The 23,823-nt window shown below is 38.7% G+C and overlaps 1 protein-coding gene across 1 annotated transcript in view; it reads left to right on the forward strand.

Moving 5' to 3' along the window:
* VWA8 (von Willebrand factor A domain containing 8) overlaps positions 1-21,833 on the forward strand; it is a 185,190-nt gene extending 163,357 nt beyond the window's left edge. The window contains exons 41-45 of the mRNA XM_051778665.1: positions 4,294-4,419; positions 6,269-6,427; positions 12,922-13,020; positions 14,206-14,444; positions 16,800-21,833. Coding sequence (XP_051634625.1) covers positions 4,294-4,419; positions 6,269-6,427; positions 12,922-13,020; positions 14,206-14,444; positions 16,800-16,908 — 732 coding nt within the window. The 3' untranslated portion in view covers positions 16,909-21,833. The remainder of the gene's footprint in view (positions 1-4,293; positions 4,420-6,268; positions 6,428-12,921; positions 13,021-14,205; positions 14,445-16,799) is intronic.
* The last annotated feature ends 1,990 nt before the right edge of the window (positions 21,834-23,823 follow it).

The raw sequence follows: 23,823 nt of genomic DNA on the forward strand, positions 1-23,823 counted from the left end.
GTAACTTCCTGCCAAAGTCTGTAATAGCTAACCACAGAATTAGTAAACGGAATCTATGATGAAAGAAACAAATCACTGAATTTGGAAAAGCTAGATCACAGAATAAGAGCAATAGTGAAAGCAGATTTTTAACTTTTTAAATTTTTATACAGATGTTGGTAGGGATTTTATTAGAAGATGCAGTAGGAAAATTAAGATAAATGATAACAGGAGTTACTTAGTTGCAAAGTGCCTTCTGTTAGTAGGAAAGCTGAGTCCAAGCAAATTTCATGTGATCTTTTTGAGAGGGAAAAAATTTCTTTGGATTCTTCAGCATTGTAATTCATTCAACCCTGATGAAGAACTGTGCCTCTTTTTTTCTGGCTAGCCCTATGTACACCACAGGTTCTCAACTAGAATGGTGTTCTTTCTGTTACCAGTCAGACATTCCTCATATCTCAAATAAGAAGCCAATGGCACAGTCCATTCCAGTAAACTTTGCAGCTCAGATGTCTATGTGCTTTTAACTTTATGAAAATCCCAAATTACCTTCTCAGTAGAGAACACACTTGGCTTTTAAAAAATTTTTGAGTTTACTTTGTTTCAAACTCAGTCTGTTTTTACATAATAGAAATATGGTGCCCATGTTTATTTAACCTGGATTTTCTTTTCAACATATGCCTTTTTATTGTTAGTTTTGTGGGTTTGTTTAAAATATGTTCCTTTGGTTAAATTTTACCTCCCAGAATCGAGAGTCTGGGATTCAGGTCCAGATAGCTCACCAAAAGTTAGTAGTAGCAGAAGAGATGTTTGGAATAGACTGATCCTTGAAAGTGATACATAAACATAGTCTGAGAATGTAATTTCATTGTTCATTTTATTTTTTATAACTCACTGATCTCTATCAGATCTTTGAACAACATTAACAAAACTTTACGGGTTTTTGTTTATCTTCTGTAGAAGTAGCAAAGCCAGAAGTCCAGGAAATCTGGTCACTGATGAGCCTTCCTCTCTCTCCTAAAGCTTGTCTGTCTGAGCTACAGATTCAAAAGGTTATGGTCAGTCAGTAACTCAGAAAGGCCTTCTTAAATGTTAGGTGACTTGCTTTCCAGAAAGTACTTCTCTCTTAATTGATTATTACAGAAGGAATCAGGGGCAACTGTCCCTTTAGCTTCTGAGCTTCATGTAGGTCCCCACACTGGAACAGAGCCTGCTGGGCTCTGTCTGATTTAGACCATGTGGGAACTATCTGGTCATAGCAGCAAGAATAAAATAGTGGCAGTCCTAGAGTAAACATGGCTCAGAGAACTGAAAATGTGAAAAACCCTGTGTCCTGTCAGTAGCAGTTTTGTGATTTCAACAGCTAAGGGAACATTTGTGTCACGTTCTCTCAGAAACAAATGCAGACCACAACTGGCAGTGTTTCATACCATCCCATATCATTACGAGTTACATATTTAGATGTGATCACTTCACATGCACATCTTCTTCTGTGACATTTACAGACATCACAGTTGTAATTTGCAGGGTTTTTTGAAAATATGCCTGTGAAAAGAATATGCTTCCAGTGAAAAGAATTACTGCAGTGGTGCATTGTGATCGGCCACTCCCATGCTGATAAGATATGGTGTCTAGCACATTTTTCTAATTTCAAAAGCAACACAGTGAATATATTTTTTTATCTATAGGGTTGCAGTGTATTGAAATAGTAATGTGTTATATGCCCTTTCTTGTCAAATATCAAAGGAAGATATATATGTATTAGTTCTAGTTTTCTCTTAAAATTGTAGGTGCTTTTAAATTTATATTGGTTTTAAACATGTGAAAATTACGTATTAAAAATCCTTTGGAGCTTCTTTGTTATATGCAATATTTGCACATTTTATAACACACATGCTTAAGAGAATTTTTTTTCAGCTTTTATAAGAGGAAATAAACTCTTAGGAATTCTAAGAATTCCTAAGAGAAATTCTGCATGGAAGAGGTAGGTGCTAAGTAGCCTAAATAATTTTAGCATTATTTTGGAAAGAGGTTAGATCAGATTTTGTCAGCATTCTTTCCTATTTTAGGAGAGAATGTCAACTCTGTGTTCCTCCAATAAAATTTCAGCTCAAATACTGGCTTTTGTTGCATAAGCTTCAAAAGATATTAAACTGTTTTTAACTTTCTCCGTAGTAAAAAGTCTTCTCACACTGCTGTTCCTTGAACATCAAATAGCCACAAAGGTAAAGCACTGGCAGTGAAAAGAATAGTGAAACTAGTTGAGAATTTATTTGCTCAATGATGCTGAATCTTTATAATCTTCTGTTGTTTGTTCCTCCTGCCTACTGAAAGGAGGCTAATAACAAAAATTTGACAAAACACCAGTGCTAAGGAAATGTTAAGGATCTACCTCTGTTCCAGTACTTAGAGTGGTTGAGATGACTAAGAACAAAGTCATCTCAGCTGCATCACCCTGGAAGGTGCATGATTCATTTTAAAAAGGCTTTGCTTACTCAGCAGCATGTTGTCTCCAGGAGCACTTTTTTAGTGGTTAGCTGGAGTGTTGAAATTTGCCACTGGCTTTTTCACAGCAGGAAACCTCCCTACAGTGCAACATTTTGGTGGGAGATGTAGAAGTCACCAGGAGTTTGCGAGTGTCTCTTTGTGATATTACACAACACTGAAGGCAACAAAGGAATCAATCCAATGGAAGAAGGAACTTCAACTTTCATCCCAAGCATATTTAATGATAGTGGAAACTACTAGTTGGTGGTACAAACAAACTCATGGATACCCTACGGCCAAAGCTGGTTAAAGTGAGGTTGACTGTAGCATCATGGAAGTGTATCAGAGAACACAACTGACTGAATTCATAACCTAAGAAACGCTTTCCACTTTCCCCTTCAGTGATTTCCATGTATCAGCATTGGTTTTGCCTCCCATCAGGAAGCATTTGTAAAGCTTTTGACACTACCTAATTAAAAAAACTGTCTTTTTCATAGCTATGTAAATTCTCTACTCTAAAATTAATTAATCAAAACATTTTTCTGTGGTTCTGTAGTCTTTCTGCCCACTTATTTTCACAGGCAAGTAGTCAATTACTCTTGAGTAATTACAGACAATAGGCTGTAGTCCAGAACACCTTCATCTTACACACCAAAACAAAAACCTCATAAATTTTAACCCAAAATCAAAGATTCTCTGAGCCTTAAGAAGGCATTATCTGCCTGCTCAGAGCATACATAACTCAGATTTATCCTTTCAAATCCCAGGCCTGCAGTTCACTGAGGATTTGTCATATATGACTAACTGTTCAACAGAGAGCAATTGCTTTTCATTCCTGAAAACCAATGTTTAAGGCAGTTTGTGTCCTGCTGGATATTTGATTTTCCTCCAATTGGTAACCAACAATTTGCTGAGAGGGCAAAAGCATTATATGTGTGTAAATTCAAAATTGTCTTTCCTTGCTGAATCAGCAAGGATGTGCATCCTTACTAGGGTGAACAATTTCAACGTGTAGATCTAAACAGAAATTAAATAAATGATGAAACCTGTATATACAGACTTTACTGTCTTTAGATGGAAATTGCATATTATGAACCATGATGAAGCTATCCTTTGAAAACATTCTTAAATATGTTCCTTATAACATTGAGTCTTCAATATGCATTGCATGCTCTGTGGTAGGAGTACCCTGAATATTTGAGTTCCTGGATTGTAATGCAAGTTCATCAAGTCAAGCTGTAGATAACTAGTGTCCCTTTAACTAAAACAAAAAAAGTATTTAATGGACTGTCTTTTGAGTACCATGATTTTAAAAGTAGGATTTTTTAAATATATAACTGGTTCATTATTAATACTGTTTTAAAAGAAAGCATTTACCATTGCCTAAGGTGAATACTGCTTAGTTTTATATCTAAGTCACCCAATGACTTTTTCTTGTGCTGCTTGGATTGAGAATACATAACAAATGGTCAGTTATGTGTGTCCCTCTGGTTGTATGTATTTCTGAACAGGCTTGCTACACAGATTTTCAGCATATTTGAAAGAAGAAAAGTTAATATTTCTGCAGTCCACAGTTAAACTCCCATATATGAAACAACTTAAAAAAGACGAAGTTACAGAGGGAACGTGTTCTTTGTCAGTGTTAATTTTTCCTTCAGAGAAGAAGAACAGGACAGCTATGAACATGTGTTTGGATTTCTTTGACTTATGCCAAAACTATCACATTGTTACAAAGAAAATTAATGCATGTGTGATCTGCAGTAGGTCTTAAATTGTCTAACATACACTCACATCACTGAGTGACGTAAGACTTCTTTTCTGTTGTAGGCCAAGGGTAAGGAAAGACAATGGCTGAGACACCAAGCTGTTGGAGAGCTAGATGATGCCAAAATCATTGATGGGCTGACAGGAGAAAAAGCCATATATAAACGACGGGGAGAACTTGAGCCACAAGTAAGTATCCAACAAGAAACAGGGAAAGGTGGAGAAGAGCTTAACCAGTTTGCTGGTTTCATAGTGGCTATACAGTATCTGTGTTTGAGTTTGAGTGAGTTATAGGGATGAGAAACTCGGAAGAATCATCTCTGGCTTGGGCTGTCCCTGATACAGAGGCAACCACAGGACGGAAAATTTGCTTTACCTCTTCTTATAGTCTTACATGCATATTTCCTGTTGGCCACCCTCAGAGAGAGAACACTGATCTAGGCAATGCTTAGTTTTGATCCAGTGAAACAGTTTTTATGTTCTTATTTTGTATTTTAATGACCATAAGGCAGTTAGCAGAAAACATTTATTTTGTTAGTTTTTACCAAAAAAAAGGAAGATATTTTCTCACTAATTTAATTTTTGTTAACAAATATGCTGATACTCTAGAAATTAAAAAAAAAAAAGAGTGTTTTGCAAATGTCTTTTCCTTATTCCATGGTATGCAAATAATTTCAACTTCTTCAGATATTTAGATTTGCAATAATAAAAATTATGATGGAAAAAAAAATATGAGGAAAAACCATTAAGATATGACAAAGTTGATTCTCCAATGGATTAATTCAGCCATTCCTTAGAAGGCATTATGATTAAACCTATGTGAGTCAGGAACAGAGAAACCACTTGAATCAGACCAACAAAACCTGGCTAAAACTTGTGGGGCTAGTACATAATATTTAACACTAATACTTAATGACAGATTGCAGTTTTTAACCACACAAAGAATTTTTTTTTAAATAGCTGAGTACAGCATCTTTTTGCATATCAGCTACCCGCATTTGATGAATCCTTGGTATTATTTTTTATGCTGTTTGATCCTGATGTCTCTTGCTTTGAACAATTTACGGGACTTGGCACTACCTGTGTGAAAGATCAATAAGGGAAAAGTGATTGAAGCCTCAGTTCTCATTTGTTTCAAAATGTGTTTAGTCTGTGTATCAGTTTTAAGGCTTTGTAAAAATAATTCAGTAAGGAAAAAAAAACAGATGCCTTAAGTTTGTGCATAAAAACCAAAATAAATGTTTGATTTAATGGTTTCTCTTTCCTTATGTTTTTTGAGGGCAGGGATGCCACAGCTTTTAAAAAGAATAATTAAAAGAATAAAGCACACAAATGCTTTACAGATAAAAGAAAAATTTTAGTTATTTGTTTATAATGTGACTGGGTGTTTTGCTAGATCATCTTCAATAGCCTCATACTTGAATCCAGACACATCTCATTGCATGCTAAATAAAACACCTATCTTAAATGTACTGTGCCAAAAATCGTTAAAACAGATGGGATTTGTTTTCAGGAAAAAATAATGGTTTCACTGTTAGAATAAAGAAGAAACTAGTAGTTAATCAGAACAAGATTTCAAACATTTTTGGAATGTTATTAACCTCAGCAGACAAGTTTTTACAGTCTTATACGAATCCCTGTTAGTACTGTAAGCCAAGGAAAAGCATTTCCATTATGGACCTTGGCAGAAAGAGCAAATTTGAGAGTCTCTTATGCTGAAATAAAATGTGAAGAATCAAAGCTGAAATAGAAAAAGTATTTTCCTGACAAATGTGTGGAATTTTTTGAGGTATTTTGTTTCCAGTCATTGAAGGTGAAGGGAAAGAATGAGCTAAGATATCTGTCAAGGAACTGGTTTGAAATAAAAACAAAGTTAAAATCTTTTTGTTCTTTACAAAAAAAAAAAAAGAGTGTTTGCTGAATACAATTTTCTAGCTCCACAAAGCGCATTGGGTTCACTTTCTAAAATGTTTTGTTATTACTGATGTTTAGCTTTCCCATTAATACTGGGGTTCGTTCTGTTGTGTTTCCCTGTCAGCCTGGGAGCCCTCAGCAAAAACCCAAACGCCTGCGCCTGGTGGTGGATGTTTCTGGCAGCATGTACCGCTTCAATGGGGTGGATGGACGGCTGGAACGCTCCATGGAGGCTGTCTGCATGGTCATGGAAGCTTTTGAGAATTATGAGCACAAATTCAAGGTAATTGCAGCTGGGCTAGGAGCTCTGTGGTTATTGCACAGGCTGTGTGGAGCAGTGGAAAAAATGTTTCAGCAGTCAGTCTAGCCAAAGAGCATTATTCATTCCCACAAGGAAATAAAGACAATAATCTATTTCTAGCAACCTGAAAAATAATGCTAGTGAAAGGATAAGAAACATTACACGTTTCAGTAAGGGAGGATTCAATCTAAGACTTTTAAGATTTCAATTTAGTGAGATTTGCTCCTTTTTTTCTGTTTTTATGTGTTTCTTTGAGCAGAAATGCTTAAGCTTACAGAACACAAGTGAATATAAGCTTCAGGACATGCAAAGATGCTCTGCCCTTCTATCTGCCCAGAGTGCACACAGCAGTACTTTATCATGGGAAAAGACCAAACTTCTTTGTCCTTATTTGTGTTCTCTTCCAGTTATCTGAAAGCAAGAAAATAATTTCTTGTACTGAAAGATATTAGTTCCAAATGTTATTTAATGGTAGCCTGAAAAGGAAATGTAAATAAATTTAATACCCTTTTTGTATCAATAAGCCTAAACAAGGTTAAGAGCATGTTTCTTTAACCATAAAGAAAACAGTAATGGCCAGTCTCAAGTTAGTTCTGGACAGATTCAGTGTTTAATGGAAGAACAGAGATGCCCAATACCTTTACTGAAGAGCATCTCAAACATAAGAATTATAATGCATCTAAAGCAAATGTAAAATCTCCTGAACAAAATTAATAGAATCATAGTCCAGATCAATTCAGCGAGGTCCACTTCACATTGTTCCGCCAACAACATAATCCTTCAGGTTTCTGCTCTTCCATGGAATCTCATATACAAAATCAGGCCATATGGAGGCATATGCTTCTAGAATGTCTTCTTAAGTACAATCACTCAGACTTTTACTTTTCAGCAGAAAAGGCTATAAAAGGAGACAGGCATTGTTTTTAGGCTACTTTCCTAAGGAAATGAAGCACATGCTCCCATCTTCTCTGGCAGTGATGCTTTCTCACCCTTAAACTTGCTTAAACTGAGCACGTTGCAAAATTGCAAACAAATTGAAACTGTAGTTTTGTTCCTAGAGTCACTGCATTCCTGCAAATGTAATGAAAATAGGCTAGGTAGAAAGTGATCCTCTTGGAGGAAAATGCTGTAATTGTTTTAAAATATCACTGACTCAATTCTGTAAAACAGTTGACAATCTGCAAGATGCTGCTAATTTTTCTCAGTACAAAGCTGAATGTTTGGTATGTCTGCAAAAATAGCATACATTTCTCATATCTAAAAGAGGAACCATTTGAAAAAATAGAAGAACACACAACTGTATAGTGTGCAATGAGAAATCTGCAGTTTATCACTTTTTTCTTTCTTTCTTTTCCTTATCCTTTTCTTGACTGGTTTTATAAAAGTAAATTTTTTTGGACTGCAAGGCCTGCAAGGGTCATAACAATATATGCTGCAAATGTGAGCGGTTTCTTGTACAAAGTGTTGAACCAACAGGATCATCAGGCTTGTTGAGCAAAGGGGTTTTACAAACTAAAGTTCCCTTCTGCTATCTAACTGCAGTGCAAATTCTGGAGAGCAATTCCTGGCTTTCAAGATCACTTTTCTGATGATGCTTGGTTTAGTTCTCTAATAAATATGGTTGTGAATTAGTCATATGAGCTTTTCCTTGGCTGTTTTATCCTACTTCCCCATGAGTGGTACGCTTTGCTATCACGGATGATGCTGATTGTCTCATTGGTCTTAACAGCATGACTGAAGGTAGAAAATACTTTGCCTTCTTATGCAGAAGAGCTGAGTATTGGGTATGTGACTGTACCAAGCAAGTAGTGAAGTTATCCTTCATGAAAGGACAGACAAGTGCCAGCAGGTATTTGTCAGCTTTTTATGCTTGCATGGGACATCCTGCCTCCTTCTGTTTCCCATAAAGTGCAGGCAGTGAATCATTCCCTGTCAAGGGGGAAACGGGAGGCCCATTGCACAGTCGGGAAATCCATTTAAATTAACAGCCATGTTTCAAAGCCCTCCTCCAATGTCATCTGTTCGCGCTTCCTCTGAAGTGCTTTATTAAAGAAAAGAGTGAGAGTGACTGAGATAATATAAGCCACATTGTCAGTCTTATCTTAATAATGGAGGTTAAGTATGTTCCTACGAATGACCCTTGGCCCCTTTAAATGTCTGGATGCATCACTTATACATGTATGTTATAATAAGCAATTATAATATTTTGCAGGATTAAATTTTGTTCATCTTTAGAACATCTTATTTTAGGTGCCAGTTGTTTGAAATTGTACATAAGGGCAGTTTGTTCTTTATTTTATCTGAGGTACGTCTGTCTCAAACTGCATGGTTTTATATCACCCCTGATTACCATCATTTGCACACATGATGGTAGGTTGAGGAGGCATGTCCAGTGAATTATCCAACAGCAATTTTATGAAGCCTTTAAAATATTGTGACTCAATAAATAGCATGTTATGTAACTGGTAGGAAAAGCCTGACTTATTATTTATAGCTATATTAAAGGGATATTGCAGATTTTATATACCTGTTTCAGCATTTAGCATTTGTAAAATCTACTATGGAGGCAACACTGCTAATTCAGGAAAAGGAGAAATGGTCCACATTCTTGGCAGAATAGTTTCTTCTAAATAATAAAAAAAAAAGGTTTGAAATAAATTTAGGAAAAAAAATGTTTAGTGTTGTCCAAAGAAGAGGTGAATTTATAAAGGTCCAGCCCTCCAGCAGAGTTCTGTTTAATTCACACTGCCTTTTACGTTCAGCAGACATCTTCCTTCAGCTTTTTAAATGCCTTTAGAAATAAATCCTTTTGGCATGGCAGCTGCAGAAGACAAAGTCTTCCGTTTTACCCGTTTTAGACAGCAACACCCATCCATTCACTGCAAAATGTGACAGTGGAATAGAGATTGCTTTAACCTTTCCTTATGGAAAGAGATCAATAAAATGATGCTGTTTCAAGAGACATGTTTATATGTTGTGTACTCACAGCTCTGAATAGAGCAGTTCTTGTCTCAGTGTACCTGAGGCTATTGGAAAACAAGCTGCTGTGTACCACAATAATATGTGAATTCAATTAAGTCTTCACTATGGCAAACATGTATTTTGCTGCTGGATTTGTCCTGAGCGTCTTTGCTTGCAATCTATTTTGTAAAACAAAAGTAGTTCCGAGTAAGATCATATCACAGCTCTTCTCTCACTGGTAACTCCATCCACATAAATTTTCCTAGGGAATTTATGAGAAAAAAACATCAGATTGGATCCTTGCTTTTCAAAGGCCCTTCTTCTGTGCTCATCTTTAGCTACTGCAAAGGAAGAAAACTTGTTTTGACAACGTCTTCATGTGCCTGCATGTGTTTGGATTCCCAGTTGACCAGGTCTTTGGAGCTGTCTGCACCTTTTCTTTACAAGGACGGCTCCAAGATAATATAAAATCACTAAGGGTTCATTTGCTAGAATGCAAATGAGGAGGTAATAATTTACTACAAGGAAAGCTGGGTGAGAGGTTTAAATTCTTTGCCCTTTCAGAGTGAGCTTCTTTGATCCAGTTTTACTGCTGTCCCAAACTCTGTATTCCTAAATTGTGACAGATTCCATACATTCCCCTGGGCAAACATCTCCCTTCTGTCATTTCTAAAGCTTGACTGTGAGCCTACTCCCATCTCTCCCTCCCAGGGAGGGTCTCCCAGGCAGCAGTCCTGTGTTGACTTAAGTCAATCCAAGTCAGTGCAGCTACATTCCCATCCCCTCCTTCGCTGGGGCACATACACTCACAACCTCACAGCTGGGGGAGCTGAGCTGCCCAAAACCAACTTCACACTCATTAGGCTTTGGCTACTCCTGGTCCTTGACTTAACTTCCAGAGGGATCAGAGGACCATGAGGACCAGCATGTGAGGGCTGGTGACCACAGCTCTTCTCTTCCACAGCATGGCAGGATCTCACTCTGTTTTTCAGGAGGCCTTGCTTGACCCAGAATGCAGCAGTCAGGATGAAGCAAACAGCCACTTCTTCTTCCCTGCTGCCTCACCAAACATTTTTAAATCACAACTAGCATAGTAAGCTGTCAGCAAAGAAACAAGGAAACTGATAACATCTGTTAAAGATAAGCATGGTACTCAGTGCATGCATGGGCACACACAAAGAATAATAAGCAGCTAGCTGAGAAGGGAGCAGACGGGCCATGATGTTCCCAGGTGAGCGCCTTGACGTGCTTGCGATACTTTGCTCAGATCATTTCAACCTCGCCTTGCCTGAACCCAGGCTGTATGTTCTGCCTTATGCAAGAATGTGGAGGGGGCCAAACTGTAGGGTCAACATCAAGTGTTTCCTCTAGGAGCTACAGCAGTTCCCCTTATACAGTCTGTCACATATGCTCAGGCTTTTTGAGATGAAAGGTTGGTCTGTTACTGGTATATGCCAAGATCCAAAACGATATTCCAAATGGCAAAGTTTGGCCTATTCCCATAAACTCGGTATGGCAGAGCTGATACCAGGACACCCAGTGTGAGACAACCAGGAAACCAGAAAGGAGCTTTCTACAAAGGCTTCAACCTTTTTACACAGGAGAATGACAGTATTTTGCTTTACATAGCAAAATTGTTGATTTAAAAGTGATGCTGAATACAAAACTGCTCAGTAAAGGCCGTGCAAGGTTTTAGAATTAAGAGCCTGCCCTGAAGACATGTGGAGATTTCTGACATTGCATAAGGACCATGAGCTCTGTATATTTTCTGCTCCATTAAACCTCTGCTTTATTTAGTTCCTCTGATTTGAATTATCTCTAGGTTTTAAAACAACACTCATGCACACACTTCTTGTGTGTGGTTCAGGATTTATTAAACAGGATTTATTCTTGTTTTAATTAGGAAGTATGCTGAATGTAACCTCAGCATTATTCTCAAAATCTGTATATTTTCATTTGCCATGTCTTTATATTCATCAGGAAAGAGAGAGTCTGAGAGGTTACTAGTGATAAGAAATAGGTTTTGAAGAGAAAACATGTGCCAGACTGGAAGCTTTGTGTGAGGCTGAGTAGTAAATACTAGACATGGAAGAAAAAAGGAGAACAGTAATGGGAAAAGCCAACAAAGCAGAAAGAAATGGGATTGTATGGGGACTAGATTATATAAAAATTTTCTAGAAGGAGGAAGTCTGGGTTATGTGAGGCTGTCATAAAATGATCTCACCTTGGGTGAAATAATCTATAGTATGTGGCACATTTGCTGCTTCACAGAGGGAAGTGTCACCTTTAAAAGTGTTGTTCCAGCTGCTATAGCTTTCTTTTGATATATTTTTAAGCGAATTAGTGATGTGGAAACAAAAAGAGCTTTGTCTATAAAGAATGCCATTTCTCCACTCTCTAGGACCTGACATACCAAATAAAGTGGCTTTTATTAGGGAAGAAAAGACAGAAAAACTTTGAGGAATAGACCTGCCTTTTACGAAATGATTATATGGGAATTAGGGATGGTGAACTCAGCAGGGATCTGTAACAGTACACGAAAAAAAGAAAACAGAAAGGCAAAATATTGCATAAGGGCTCCCTGTCAACTAAATACAGGTCTGTGCCAGCTAGTCAGGGGGAAATACAGGCACGTTCATGCTGAGGAATTGCCAGCTCAGGTCTCTCTGGGCTCAGGATCTGTACACTGTGCTCTGTTGGTTGGTGTAGAGAGCTCTTAAATCCATTTTTGTCCTGCTCATGAATTCTCCCTGGAGTGACTGCCACATCCACAACACAAAGGGCAGGTCAGGACCTTGCTGTAACTCAACTTGTCTTGGTTTTCATGTAACAACAATTAAGCTCTCACATAAAACAGAGACATTCCCAATATTGCATTCTTTGTTCAACACGATTTTTGAACTATTACAGTTCTATATGTCATTTTTGCAGCATCTTTCACAGGAGAATCAAGTGCACACCATCTCCTTGGAAAACATACAGAGTCTCTTGGAATGCACTTCTCTACTTACTGTCAGCAATGGCTTTGATCTGTTATGCACAAAAATAAGAAGTGCTGATTTTCAAAAAAGGCAGCTTGTAATACCTTTTTTTTAAGAGCAGAATGAGGTCACAAAAAAGGTTCATCAAACATGGGAGCTACTGTCAAACAATGTGCTTCTTGTTTGTCAGACTCAAGAGGATGAAAATTACTGCTTTAAAAAAAATACATGGACAATGTGAGAGGGCAAGGTCTCGATCTTACGCCGCACTGCTCTGCAGTTGGTGGGATGATGTGAAAACAGACCATGGAAATAAATAACTTTTCTTTAATTTCATTATTTAGAAATTCTTTCCCATGTTTTCATGTCAGTGAGAAATTGCAATTAGTTTTCTTAAGCAGCTCATAAAGAGAAGCAGGGAACAGTATATGGGTTTTCTTGCTGAAAGCAAATTGCCTTTGATCTGTCTTATATCATTGTGGCCCAAGTGCTATTTGTGACTAACAGATGACTGATGACGTTTCTTTCTTGTAGTACGATATTGTTGGACATTCAGGAGACGGCTTCAACATCGCATTGGTTGGGAGTGACAAAGTTCCCAAGAACAATAAGCAAAGATTAGAGATTCTTAAGGTAAATCCTACTGATAAGTGATGCTGGATAATTAAGGAGTTTGTGACTGCAAAGATAAAATTGTGGGTGGGTCACGGAACACAAAACATGAGGAGAGTAAAATAAAAGAAAGACAAGAAAGCAAAATCTGTGTATTTGCATAAAATCGAAACAGGACCTTTCAGAAAACAAATAATGCCAAAATAGTAGATGCTGGGTACACCTTTTTCTGGACTGCTGTGGTCATAAATGTGTTATTTTGACTATCTGTCAAAGGATAGGGGACGTTTCAAGCATTATGTAGTGATATAGGTAGCTCTGCCTAAATGATGTGGTGATATTATTAGTGCATAAGTGACTAATTTGAACTGTAGAGAGGTCCCAGGTCAGCAATTTAGCCTGGCACCTTCAAGAAGTTATGTATCACAGTAGCAGTGGAAAAATGTGTCAATGCTAGATTGAAAACATGTTAAATCACAATCACGAAGTGAGTGTACTCACCACAATTTTACTGTACTAGGATGAAGAAAAATTGAGTATATTGTAGGATTTGCCTGTTTGGCAGCTTGATAGGTTAGAACTGTGTATTTGAGTTTCCTTCAAAAATTATTTTAAAAAGATTGGGAGCTACTTCAGTTAAAAGGACTGGATTTAGTAATGTCTAATATTCCTTCTGCATGGGAAACAGCTTCATCAATGAAAACAGTGTATTTATTTCATAACAGCTCAAACAGAATGTTTCATAACTTTTAAATCTGACTGCTACTGTTATAAGTCAGATATTTTATAATAACTGTGACACTACTAGGATTTGGAAGTCTAGTGCAAATTACGAACACACAGGAGCTGGTCATGGTATTAGGAAACTAAGTCCTGAATTCTTCCTTAAATACATAGGAATGTAGCTACTCAAACTGCAGCTGACCGAAGTATTTTACCTTCCCTAAGGCCCAGTCTAATTAGGTCCATGTGTGGGTTTTGATTGTTTGACCCACTGTGTTTTTAGGAAGTGCTGCCTGTCTTAAGATATGATATATTATATACAAAAAGCTGCATCTTCTGTTGTACCTGGAGTGCTGCCCACATTTCTGATGCATCCCCTAATACAGCAGAACTGAGTATTTACTCCCTCCTGTGCTAGCTGAAATGAATGTTTATTCCTAAAGTCATCTTACGTATTTCCATGTGGTTATGTTGTGCACGCAGACTATGCACGCCCATGCTCAGTTCTGCATGAGTGGAGACCACACCTTGGAAGGGACAGAGCATGCCATTCGTGAAATTGCCAAGGAAGAGGCTGATGAGTATTTCGTTATCGTCTTAAGTGATGCAAATCTTGAACGATACGGTATTCAGCCTTCAAGGTTTGCCCAGGTCTTGACCACCAATACTCAAGTCAATGCTTTCGCCATATTTATAGGATCCTTGGGAGACCAGGCAGACAGGTGAGTACGTTTGTTTTATGCCTAATACCATTTGCTTTCGTATGTCATAAATCTAAACTATGATTTTATTGCAGTGAAGTTTGGTATAGTTGGCCCTGCTAACCTGCACTAAGGTTTTGATTGTGGTATTGTAAAATCATAGAATGGTTTGGGTTGGAAGGGACCTTTAAATATCATCTATTCCAATCCTCCTGCCATGAACAGGTATGTCTTTTACTAGATCACCACTTCCAGAGACAGGGCATCCACAGCTTCTCTGGGTAACCTGTGCCAGCGCATCATCACTCTCATTGTAAAAATCTCTTCCATATCTCCAATCTAAATCTATCCTCTTCCAGTTTAAAACTGCTAAACCTTATCCTATCATTACAGGCCCTGGTGAAAAGTCTCACTCCATCCTTATGAGCCCCCTGTTTTTATTGAAGGGCCTCAATAAGGTCTTCCAGGACTTTTTTCCTCTCCAGGCTCAACAGCCCCAATTCTCTCATCCCGTCTTCATAGGAGAGGTGTTCTACTCCTCTGACCATTTTTGTGGTCCTCCTCTGGACCCTCTCCAACAGGTCCATATCTTTCCTGTGCTGAGGACCCCAGCACAGCACTCCAGGTGGGATCTCACAAGAGTGGAGTAGAGGGGCAGAATCACCTCCCTTGACCTGCTGGTCATGCTTCTTTTGATGGAAGAAATCCAGGTTATAATTGGATGTCTGGCCTGCAAGGGCACATTGCCAGGTCACGTCCAAGTTTTCATCCTTTTTTAAAATTATTATTAATATTTTGATATTATTAATAATAATTATTATTAATAATAATATTAATAATCTGCTAGCAAGAAGCTAGTAGATAGCTTCTGACTTGTGTCAGGAAGGAGACTGGCTTGTGGGACCCACAGACATCCCTTATGGCCAGCTAGTTGAGAGCATTCTGTGCATCCAAAGGAGGCAACTGAAGCCATCCTACCACTGGAGGATGTGCACTATCCCTGTATGTAATATCACTATGTAATCATAACAGAGACAGGATGCCTTTGTCATTGCCCAGTGTGTGGTTCCAATGCATGTAGGCCTACAAAAAGGCAATAAAACAAAAGAAGCTGGAGTTTAATGGTCTGGGTTTAGTTCTACTACATAATTTCACTTTAAATTGTTTGGGCACAAGGGAGAAAAAGGAAATTATGTCCCAGGTGTCCTTCCAGGCTCCACATCCACTGAGGACAAGTACATGCAGCAAAAGTCTGATATAGCCACATATATCAAGTGTCTTTTCTGCTTCTGAGTCTTCAACTAGAGCAGAATGAGAGAAATCCCAAAGGGAATTGGCCCTCAGTACATAATTTTAATCAGTAAAGGGTTGAAAGATACAGCTGCAGAGCCACCATTGTGGCTGCATGTCTGTACATCAGAGCTGCATTATGCGTCAAAAGAGAATCTGTTCTGAAAGATTATAATTACAGAAAGTCCTTTTACTTTTGCTAGGAATTAAAAGGAAAAAAAAAGGCATTGACCATGTCCTGCTGTGTAAGAGATCTTATAATGGCCTAGTTCAGTGGGTATGGAAAATGCACACAATGCTGTCACTGAAATGCATTTCTATGTACGTGGAAGTCCAGAATTAGACAAAGCCTTCCTGTAACTGCTGTGGGGGAAGGAGAAGGAAATTCTCTGTTGCTGCTTTTTTAACTACTAAGTTTAAAAGTGAGACTTTGCTTAGTATTGGAGGAATGGTGTGGAGCATAAATTCCTTTGAAAAGCAGTGAAAAATAAATCCCAAGCTTGCTAACTGTATGCGAGGGAGATGGAGTTTGTAACATGCATCTAGCTTAACTTTTTTAAGGGAGGTTAAGCTGTGAATAAAAATGTGTTGGATTAATATTGAGAGAAAAATACATTTCCATCTAATCTGCTGCAATCTCAGAGAAGAAATATAAAGAGCACATTTAGAATCACTGGAGCTGTTGAACTGAAAGAGCTGTGGGTTCATGGTAGTCAATTTAAAGTGTCTTCATTTCCAGTGTATATCTCTAGCTGCCACCAGCAAGCCAGTTTGGTGACACCTCGTGGGATCACTGATACCTTGATCAAAATGGAGTTTTGGCATGTCAGAAAGAGGACCTGGATAGAAATCTCTGTAAACATTCTTGTTTGTCTAGCTGAAAGGATCTCTGTGCCTTAGCTGCTCTTACTGTTTCCTCCCACTGCTGCTTTCCCAAACCTTTAATTGCATTATGACAGCAATGTGAATGGTGTGGATTGGGAAGGTATGCAAAAGGAAAACATCCATTCTGAAGGAACCCTGGCTTGTGGTAGGGAAGATAATTTGAGATGGTAATTGTGTCTTGTCTCTCATTCTGCTCCTTAGGCTGCAGAGGACGCTACCAGCAGGTCGGTCTTTTATTGCCATGGATACCAAAGAGATCCCCCAGATTTTGCAGCAGATCTTCACATCTACCATGTTATCGAGTGCCTAAGCATCACTGATGTCACGGTGTGTGAATTTAAAGAAGAAACCCACTCCTGCTGCAGATATAAACCCTAAAGCTGAGGATAAACACATTTCTTAATAAAATACATACTGTTCTCTAATCAGCAAAGCAACCCAAATCTACACGACAGCCAGGCTGTAAATTTTCACCCAAAATCTCTCAACTGACTTAGCATGTTCAAAGAAATGCAGCGGGGCAGAGGATGGCAACAGAACAAATGTTTTTCCGGAGGGACAAACAAATAAAGGACAGTTTGTGATCATTCCTCTGCATGCCATGTTGCCAGCATTACAGTGTCATCTCACCCTATCTTATTAAATACGGTTCACTGGGATTTGGTAATATTATGCAAGGCAGAGCCAGGCAATCTGTTTCAGTGTTTTGCGCGCATATGTTTGAATGGGTGGTTAACTCCATCTCCCATTTAAACAGGACTGCTCTTGTCAGGCAGGAAACCCTTCCTTCCTCTGCTGTTGCTTTCTTGTCTTGAGGGGCATCGGGGCTTCACCCCGATGCTGAGAACAATGGAGCAAGTTTGGAAACAATGACCATCACATGTAAACATTCATTATCTGATCAGGCAGAGTTGTCAGATCTAGAGAAAGTGCCTTTTAAGAAGGAAAACAAAACAAAAATAGATTTGTTCAGTTCTGCCTGTGAAAAGTAAGGGGAAAGGGTCTTAAGAACACAATAACCAGTGTTTCCAAGGAGGGAGCTACTGCAGTGGCTCCTTTGCATGGCTGATTATGCTGTCCCATTGCACTGTTGTACAGAATCCCTGGGATGGCCTCAGCACATGGGGTTGACTTTTATGTCTGGAGACAAAAAAGTTACTAATGCTTTGCAAAAAGCTCATTCACGGTCTGTTTTTCTTGGGTCTTTTAAAAATGAAACTGGAAGAGAGATTTAGGCATGAGAAAATAAGTTATTTTTTTATAAAGGAAGAGGCAAACATCTATTGTAGCAAGATATGTCTGTGTTAGAGTATATTTAACATCCAAGTTAGTTACAAAACTTACTTTGCAACTCAGTCGGTTGGCCCCATGAGATGGTAATTACTCTTTATCTATGAAAAAAGAGATATTTTGTAGTTCTTTGGGAACAATGGAATACTTGATGAATTGAATGTATGATTTAATTAAGCTGATACTTTGCTGATACTTTGCTGATATTAATGTAAGAGTAGCTGAATAGGAGAAAATTCAGGAAGAGTACTTATCAAAATCTAAAGGAGGAATTGCAATTCTTCTAATATTTCTCTTAATCCTACAGTTGCTCAAACTGCACCATGAGCAGCATGTTTGGAGGGGAGGAGGCAAATTAATTTGATCTTGTTAAATACAGCCATTGGTGTTTTAAAGGGTCATTCTCTACTCCACCAGTCCTGCAGCAAAAATCTTTACCAGAGCATCAAAAATGTGCTCTATTTAGGATGTGTTATAAAGTCTGATCAGCTTTGAAACTCTTTATGATGAGAGGATGGAAGACATTTTTCAAAGGCTTGTTAGTATTGTTATAATAGCTATATATGTGAAAACAAAGAGGCTGAAGATGCAATTCCTGTTTGGAGAGAAGGGAACTGGGAGGAGACAGTTGAGAAGGTTATCCCTGTTTGGGACAAGTGCATGTATGCACACATACACACAGATGCTACTGCTAAGGGGAAGTGCACTTCAAAATAGAAATACCTTGGTCCCATAAACTTATGCTGAGGTACTAAATGCAATAAAGAATTGGCATATTAATAAGGCTGTTAGTTAATGTGCTTTGACATGGAAATTCCTTCAGCACTTCTGCTTTTATTGCCAGCAGTCCTGAAAAAAAGAAGGATTTTATTACAGTTAATTAGCAAGCTCACTGTATGCTTTCTAGATGACTTGAGTGGATAAACTTTCTCATCTCAGATTTACATGCAGTAAAGTACATGCAGTTATCTTTATAATAAAAAAATTAGTGCTATTTAAGGGAAACTCTGCAGTAAATCCAATTTTGAACCTTTCGTTTGATTATCCCTATAAATTATATTTCATGGCATGCTATTTAAAATTACCCTTCTGTAGTGTTTGGTTTTATTCTTTGTTTCGGAATATGTCTGTTGTCTTTCAGTTCATGTTTTATGGGCCCATAGAATATGGCCACATCCAGGGCCAGGCCTGGCCATGAGAGTGGGTGGAAGAGGGAGGAAGCAGTTCTAAACCTGCCCTCTTTTAGTTGATAGCCATTCCCCCTTGTCCTTTCACTACATGCCCTTGTCAAAAGTCCCTCTCCAGCTCTCTCGTAGCCCCCTTTAGGCACTGGAAGGCTGCTATAATGTCTGCCCGGAGCCTTCTCTTCTCCAGGCTAAACAACCCCAGCTCTCTCAGCCTCTCTTCATAGGAGAGGTGCTCCAGCCATCTGAGCATCTTTGTGTCCCTCCTCTGGACTCACTCCCACAGGTCCATGTCCTTACCATGCTGAGTCCCCAGAGCTGGGTGCAGTACTGCAGGTGGGATATGATGCGAGTGGAGTAGAGGGGAAGTGTTACTGGTAGATTCTGAGAGAAAGAGAGAAGAAGCAAGTGAACTCTTTTTTAAATTTTCAGTTCAGAAGGAAAGGTTTTGGGATTTGCCTTTAACAACGCTTCATTGCATAGCATATTTGACCTGACAGTGTCTCTCTAAATTGTAAAAATTCAGAGCAAAATTTTCCCCCGGCCATGCAACTCTCACCTACTTTGTTGCCCATTGCTACCCCAGGGAAATCAAAGCAGCAGCTGTGCTTTTCCATGTCTCACAAGGACTTGCAGTGTTATTTTCATGCTCAGAAATTCAACAAACATTCTTCTTTTACATCTCTGGGATTTGCAGAGCTGCCTAATATGCATTTATTTTTAATTGATGAAATGCTTAAGAGTAACATGGCTTTGTCTAGCTAACAGCAGCAGCAGTGACTGCTCTCATTGCAATGCATGCACCAGCACTGCGTGTCACTCATTCCCTCTTAAACTGTCACTCGCCCTCTGAAAGTGTGTTAAGGTATTTTTCATCTCTTCCCACGGTTTATTAAGGCACTTCTGCACTTATCAGTTTTTTTATGGAAAGGCAGTGTTTTGGTGAATGAATAGAGCTGCTGGTTGGAGCAGGTCCTGACCTATTGCTAATGCTTTAATAACATTAACCACATCAGCAGTAGTGATTTTAATTACCTCTTATAATGCAGATTTTGATCTAATTCTGTTTCTATATGTAATGTGTTCATACCCACTAGCCAGTTAGTAACAGTACACAGTCATCTGGGATTATTATTTACCTGAGGTACAAAAAAACCCCAAAAAACCACCAGAAAAAACAGGAAGCCCAAGCAGATGTGACTTTAGTCAGAGCAAAGCATGTTCCACATTTACAGACTTAAACAGCTTCATGTGACTGTATAAAAGCAATAGGTTTTATCTTGCACATGAAGTGCAAGGAGGGTTAGGAGGGATGCCTAGACTTTTACACCAGCAGTCCATTTCCTTTTTTCACTTCTTTCCTTTACCAACATTAGGTGTCAAGTGTGATTGTGAATGTCGTGCTAGAGCTTGTCCTGATAGATAAGGATAGATAGATAACGTGCTAGAGTTAGCCTGATAAAATTAAGACTAATCTAATGGCTGATCAAGTATACTGATGTAATATTTGAGTAAACACACATAGGGCAGAAGATACAGGTTCTGTATTATATGTGCAAAATCAAACCAAGAGAAGGACCTGATGCCTCGTTGAGAGTATGGCTAAGAGATGCAAGGATACCAGAAGTCTTCTTATCTGTACAGTTAAAATATGTCTTAAAAATTACTACAAAACAAGTATTAAAATAATTTTTACAGTTTAAAACCCAAGCTATTGTGCTATGTTGGCTATTGCACATTATTATGTTTATTAATAGCATGCCTCTAAAAATGAGAATGTACAAGATATTTACTGAGAAATAAAATATGTCTTAACCATGTATCAAATCCAGAAAGCCGCTTTGAAAATATAATCATTGTACACAACCTCTAAATTTGAAAAGGTTCAGGGTTTAGTTAATGCTTTAAGTACTACTGTTTTAGTGATAATAAGTAAAGCTCTTCAGTTTGTGTGCTGTAAAAGTAATGGAAGTTGTTATTCAGTTCCTTAATAATTCTGCTTCTGGGGCAAACATGTCTGTTTTGACCCCATCCTTAAAAAAATACAAAAGAAACCCAAACCAACTTGTATTTTACCATTTTCTATTCTTTCTGCCAGCATGTGGGAGAGAGAGCAAACACTCTCCTGTCCTTACTGAGAGCCTTTTAGAAAAAGAAGGTCAGTGTTTCTCCCTCTCCCTGTGTATGCTGTGTAGTAGCAGCACTCAACACATGGAAACATCTTACACAGTTCATTATGTTAGAAGACATTTTATCCAATGTAACAGGTATCCAGCTGTACCCCAACATCACATGAGGTAAGTTGCGGTCCTCGATTGGTGCTCTGGGTGTTTTAGTTATTGAGTGATAGATATCGATACCTAAAGCAATTGAGCGTTTTGAAATAGTGAAGTCAAGACCCTTCTGTGTCTGTTGAATTAAAATGCCTCCCACACCCTATGGCACTGTGCTATGAGGGATATTTTTTCCAAGACAATTCATGGTGTAGGTGTTTGATGTGACCATGCTCTGCTGAAAATGCAGGTGATCGCTCACTCAAGAATGTGTGATTGTTTACAACAATTTGTAGCAAACAGATTCCCCTAGAAAAAAATACACTTGCAAGGCAAACCATTCAGCTGAAGGACTTCATCATCTTGGAGACAGGTTTTGTACCATCAAACTAAACAGGTAAAAAATTGCCTGACTCAGAAGTACTTTTGTTGTTGAAATTGTGACAATGTTAACAGTATCGTTATTGAATAAAATGTTTTAAAGTCAACTGTGTTTTCCGTGAAATAAGTGTATGTGGGAAGATTGCAGAAGAGATTCAACATTCTTCAGGATGAAGGTGATGGTAGGGTTTTTTCGAAGACAAGGGCAGAATTATAAAATTGGAATAACTTCATTTTCATGACCATCTGTTCTCCAACTTTTGACAGGATAAATAAGCATATGAAAATCTACTTTAAAAAATCAAACAGATACCCTTAGCATTACTCACAACATCCTTAGTCTGAACATCTGGCATGATTGCATGCAGAAAAATTCTGTGTCCTCCATGCTACATGTGTAGTGTGATCCTAGTCGAGAAAAAACTCATTGCAGTAAGTATACTGATAGTTGGAAATGTAAAAAAAAGATCTCAGATTTTGACCCTCAGTTTCCCAGACATCACACACAGTTTTGCTTTGAACAGGCTGAGCTGTGCAAATCCAGGTAGTCTGGAAACTAGACCCAGACCCTGGTTCCCTGAAGCTGTGGATCCCTACCAACTGGGTGTAATCTGGCACCAGATTTCCCCTAGTTCCAAAACAAACATAAAGGAAGAGAGCAGGAGGGGGAAAAAAGGACAAATTCATGATTTTCAACCTGTTCATCTTCTTGACCTGGCTTGTCTTGAGTGCCAATGCAGGCATGATCAGGACAGAGGTGAAAAATGCAGACAAAGGAGCCTGCCTGGAAAGATCTACCAGGCACAGCCACAGCAATAAAATTACTCACATTAAAAACCACAGTCCAAAGCCAGGAGAGGGTCATCAGAGGAGGCACAGTCAGCTCACAGAGCATGAGTGAGACGCTGCCATGTAGTTGCCAAGACCTGCTGTGGGGATCATGGGACACAAAACCATCCTCACTCAGGTTGGTAGACTCAGAGAGATCTCAGCCTTCACAGTCAGCACCACATCAGAGCCATTATGGCTGAGCCACTGGCTTCAGCCCTTCAACTCCTGTGCTCAAGGCTCCTCATCAGCAACAGGCATAAAATAAACTTTCCTACCCCAGGCATGTGCTCAGAATGAGTTGAGGCTTGTTAACATCATTGAACAGTGGCATGGGGACTAGAATAAAACATCTGTGTTCCCTGAACACAAATTTCATGAGCTTTTTTTCTTTTTAAATGCTTACAAGTTCCTTCTAGCACAAGCCAAAGTTTAAAAGTCCCTGGAACCTCTTACTGAGGGTGGAAATATTCACTGGCCACCTATAAACTAAATACATCTCACAAATATGAAGAAAAAAAGTTCTTTTTATGCCTAGACTTGATACAAACCGCATTCTTAGGAAGAGCCTTTTCAGTTCAAATCATTAAATGAATCTTTTATATGAACTTCTCTGGCTAGACTCTCAGAGTAGGATGACAATGTTACATTCAGATAGTGGTATGGAGAAAGTCCACAAATAACATTACAGGGTTAGGAAAGTGTGTGATGCTGAAGAGTGATATGAGGAATGGTGTCCCACATATTTTTGCTGTCGCCATGATTAAATCATGCTCCGTGCCATCTGTACCAACATCTGCATTTCAGCTTGAATGGGTTTGACATCTGTAAGGTCACCTATTATAGTTTCCAAATTGACAATTATAAATAACTTTGGGTTTTTTAAAGAAATGCATTGGATTAGGAACAGAGCTGCTTCCCTGACATAATATACAGAAGCAGGAAACACACCTCCCTGTTATGATTGCTCTGCATATGCTGTCCCCATCCCAGAAATATTTGGTGGTAGCAAAGGAGCCTTAGCATTGCCTCCTCCCCTCCTCCCACTCGAGCAGTACAGGGAGGGGTAGTGCAGGGACAGATTTTGCAGATACAGGGACATCTAGGTGTTGCTGCTGGCCTTTGCAGCACATAGTCCTCCATCCGAGCCAGTGACCCCTCCCAGCTGCTCCTCTCCTTCCCCCCCGCTGGGGGTTTCATCTGTCCAAGACTCTGACAGCCTAATTTCCTGCTTTTGGCTCTTGGGAAAGCCTAAACTTGGTTGTAGTG

The sequence above is a fragment of the Manacus candei genome, unplaced genomic scaffold (assembly GCF_025592945.1).
Source record: "Manacus candei isolate 608988 ecotype Guabito, Panama unplaced genomic scaffold, ASM2559294v1 h1tg000014l, whole genome shotgun sequence".
In the NCBI taxonomy this organism is placed as follows: Eukaryota; Metazoa; Chordata; class Aves; order Passeriformes; family Pipridae; genus Manacus; species Manacus candei.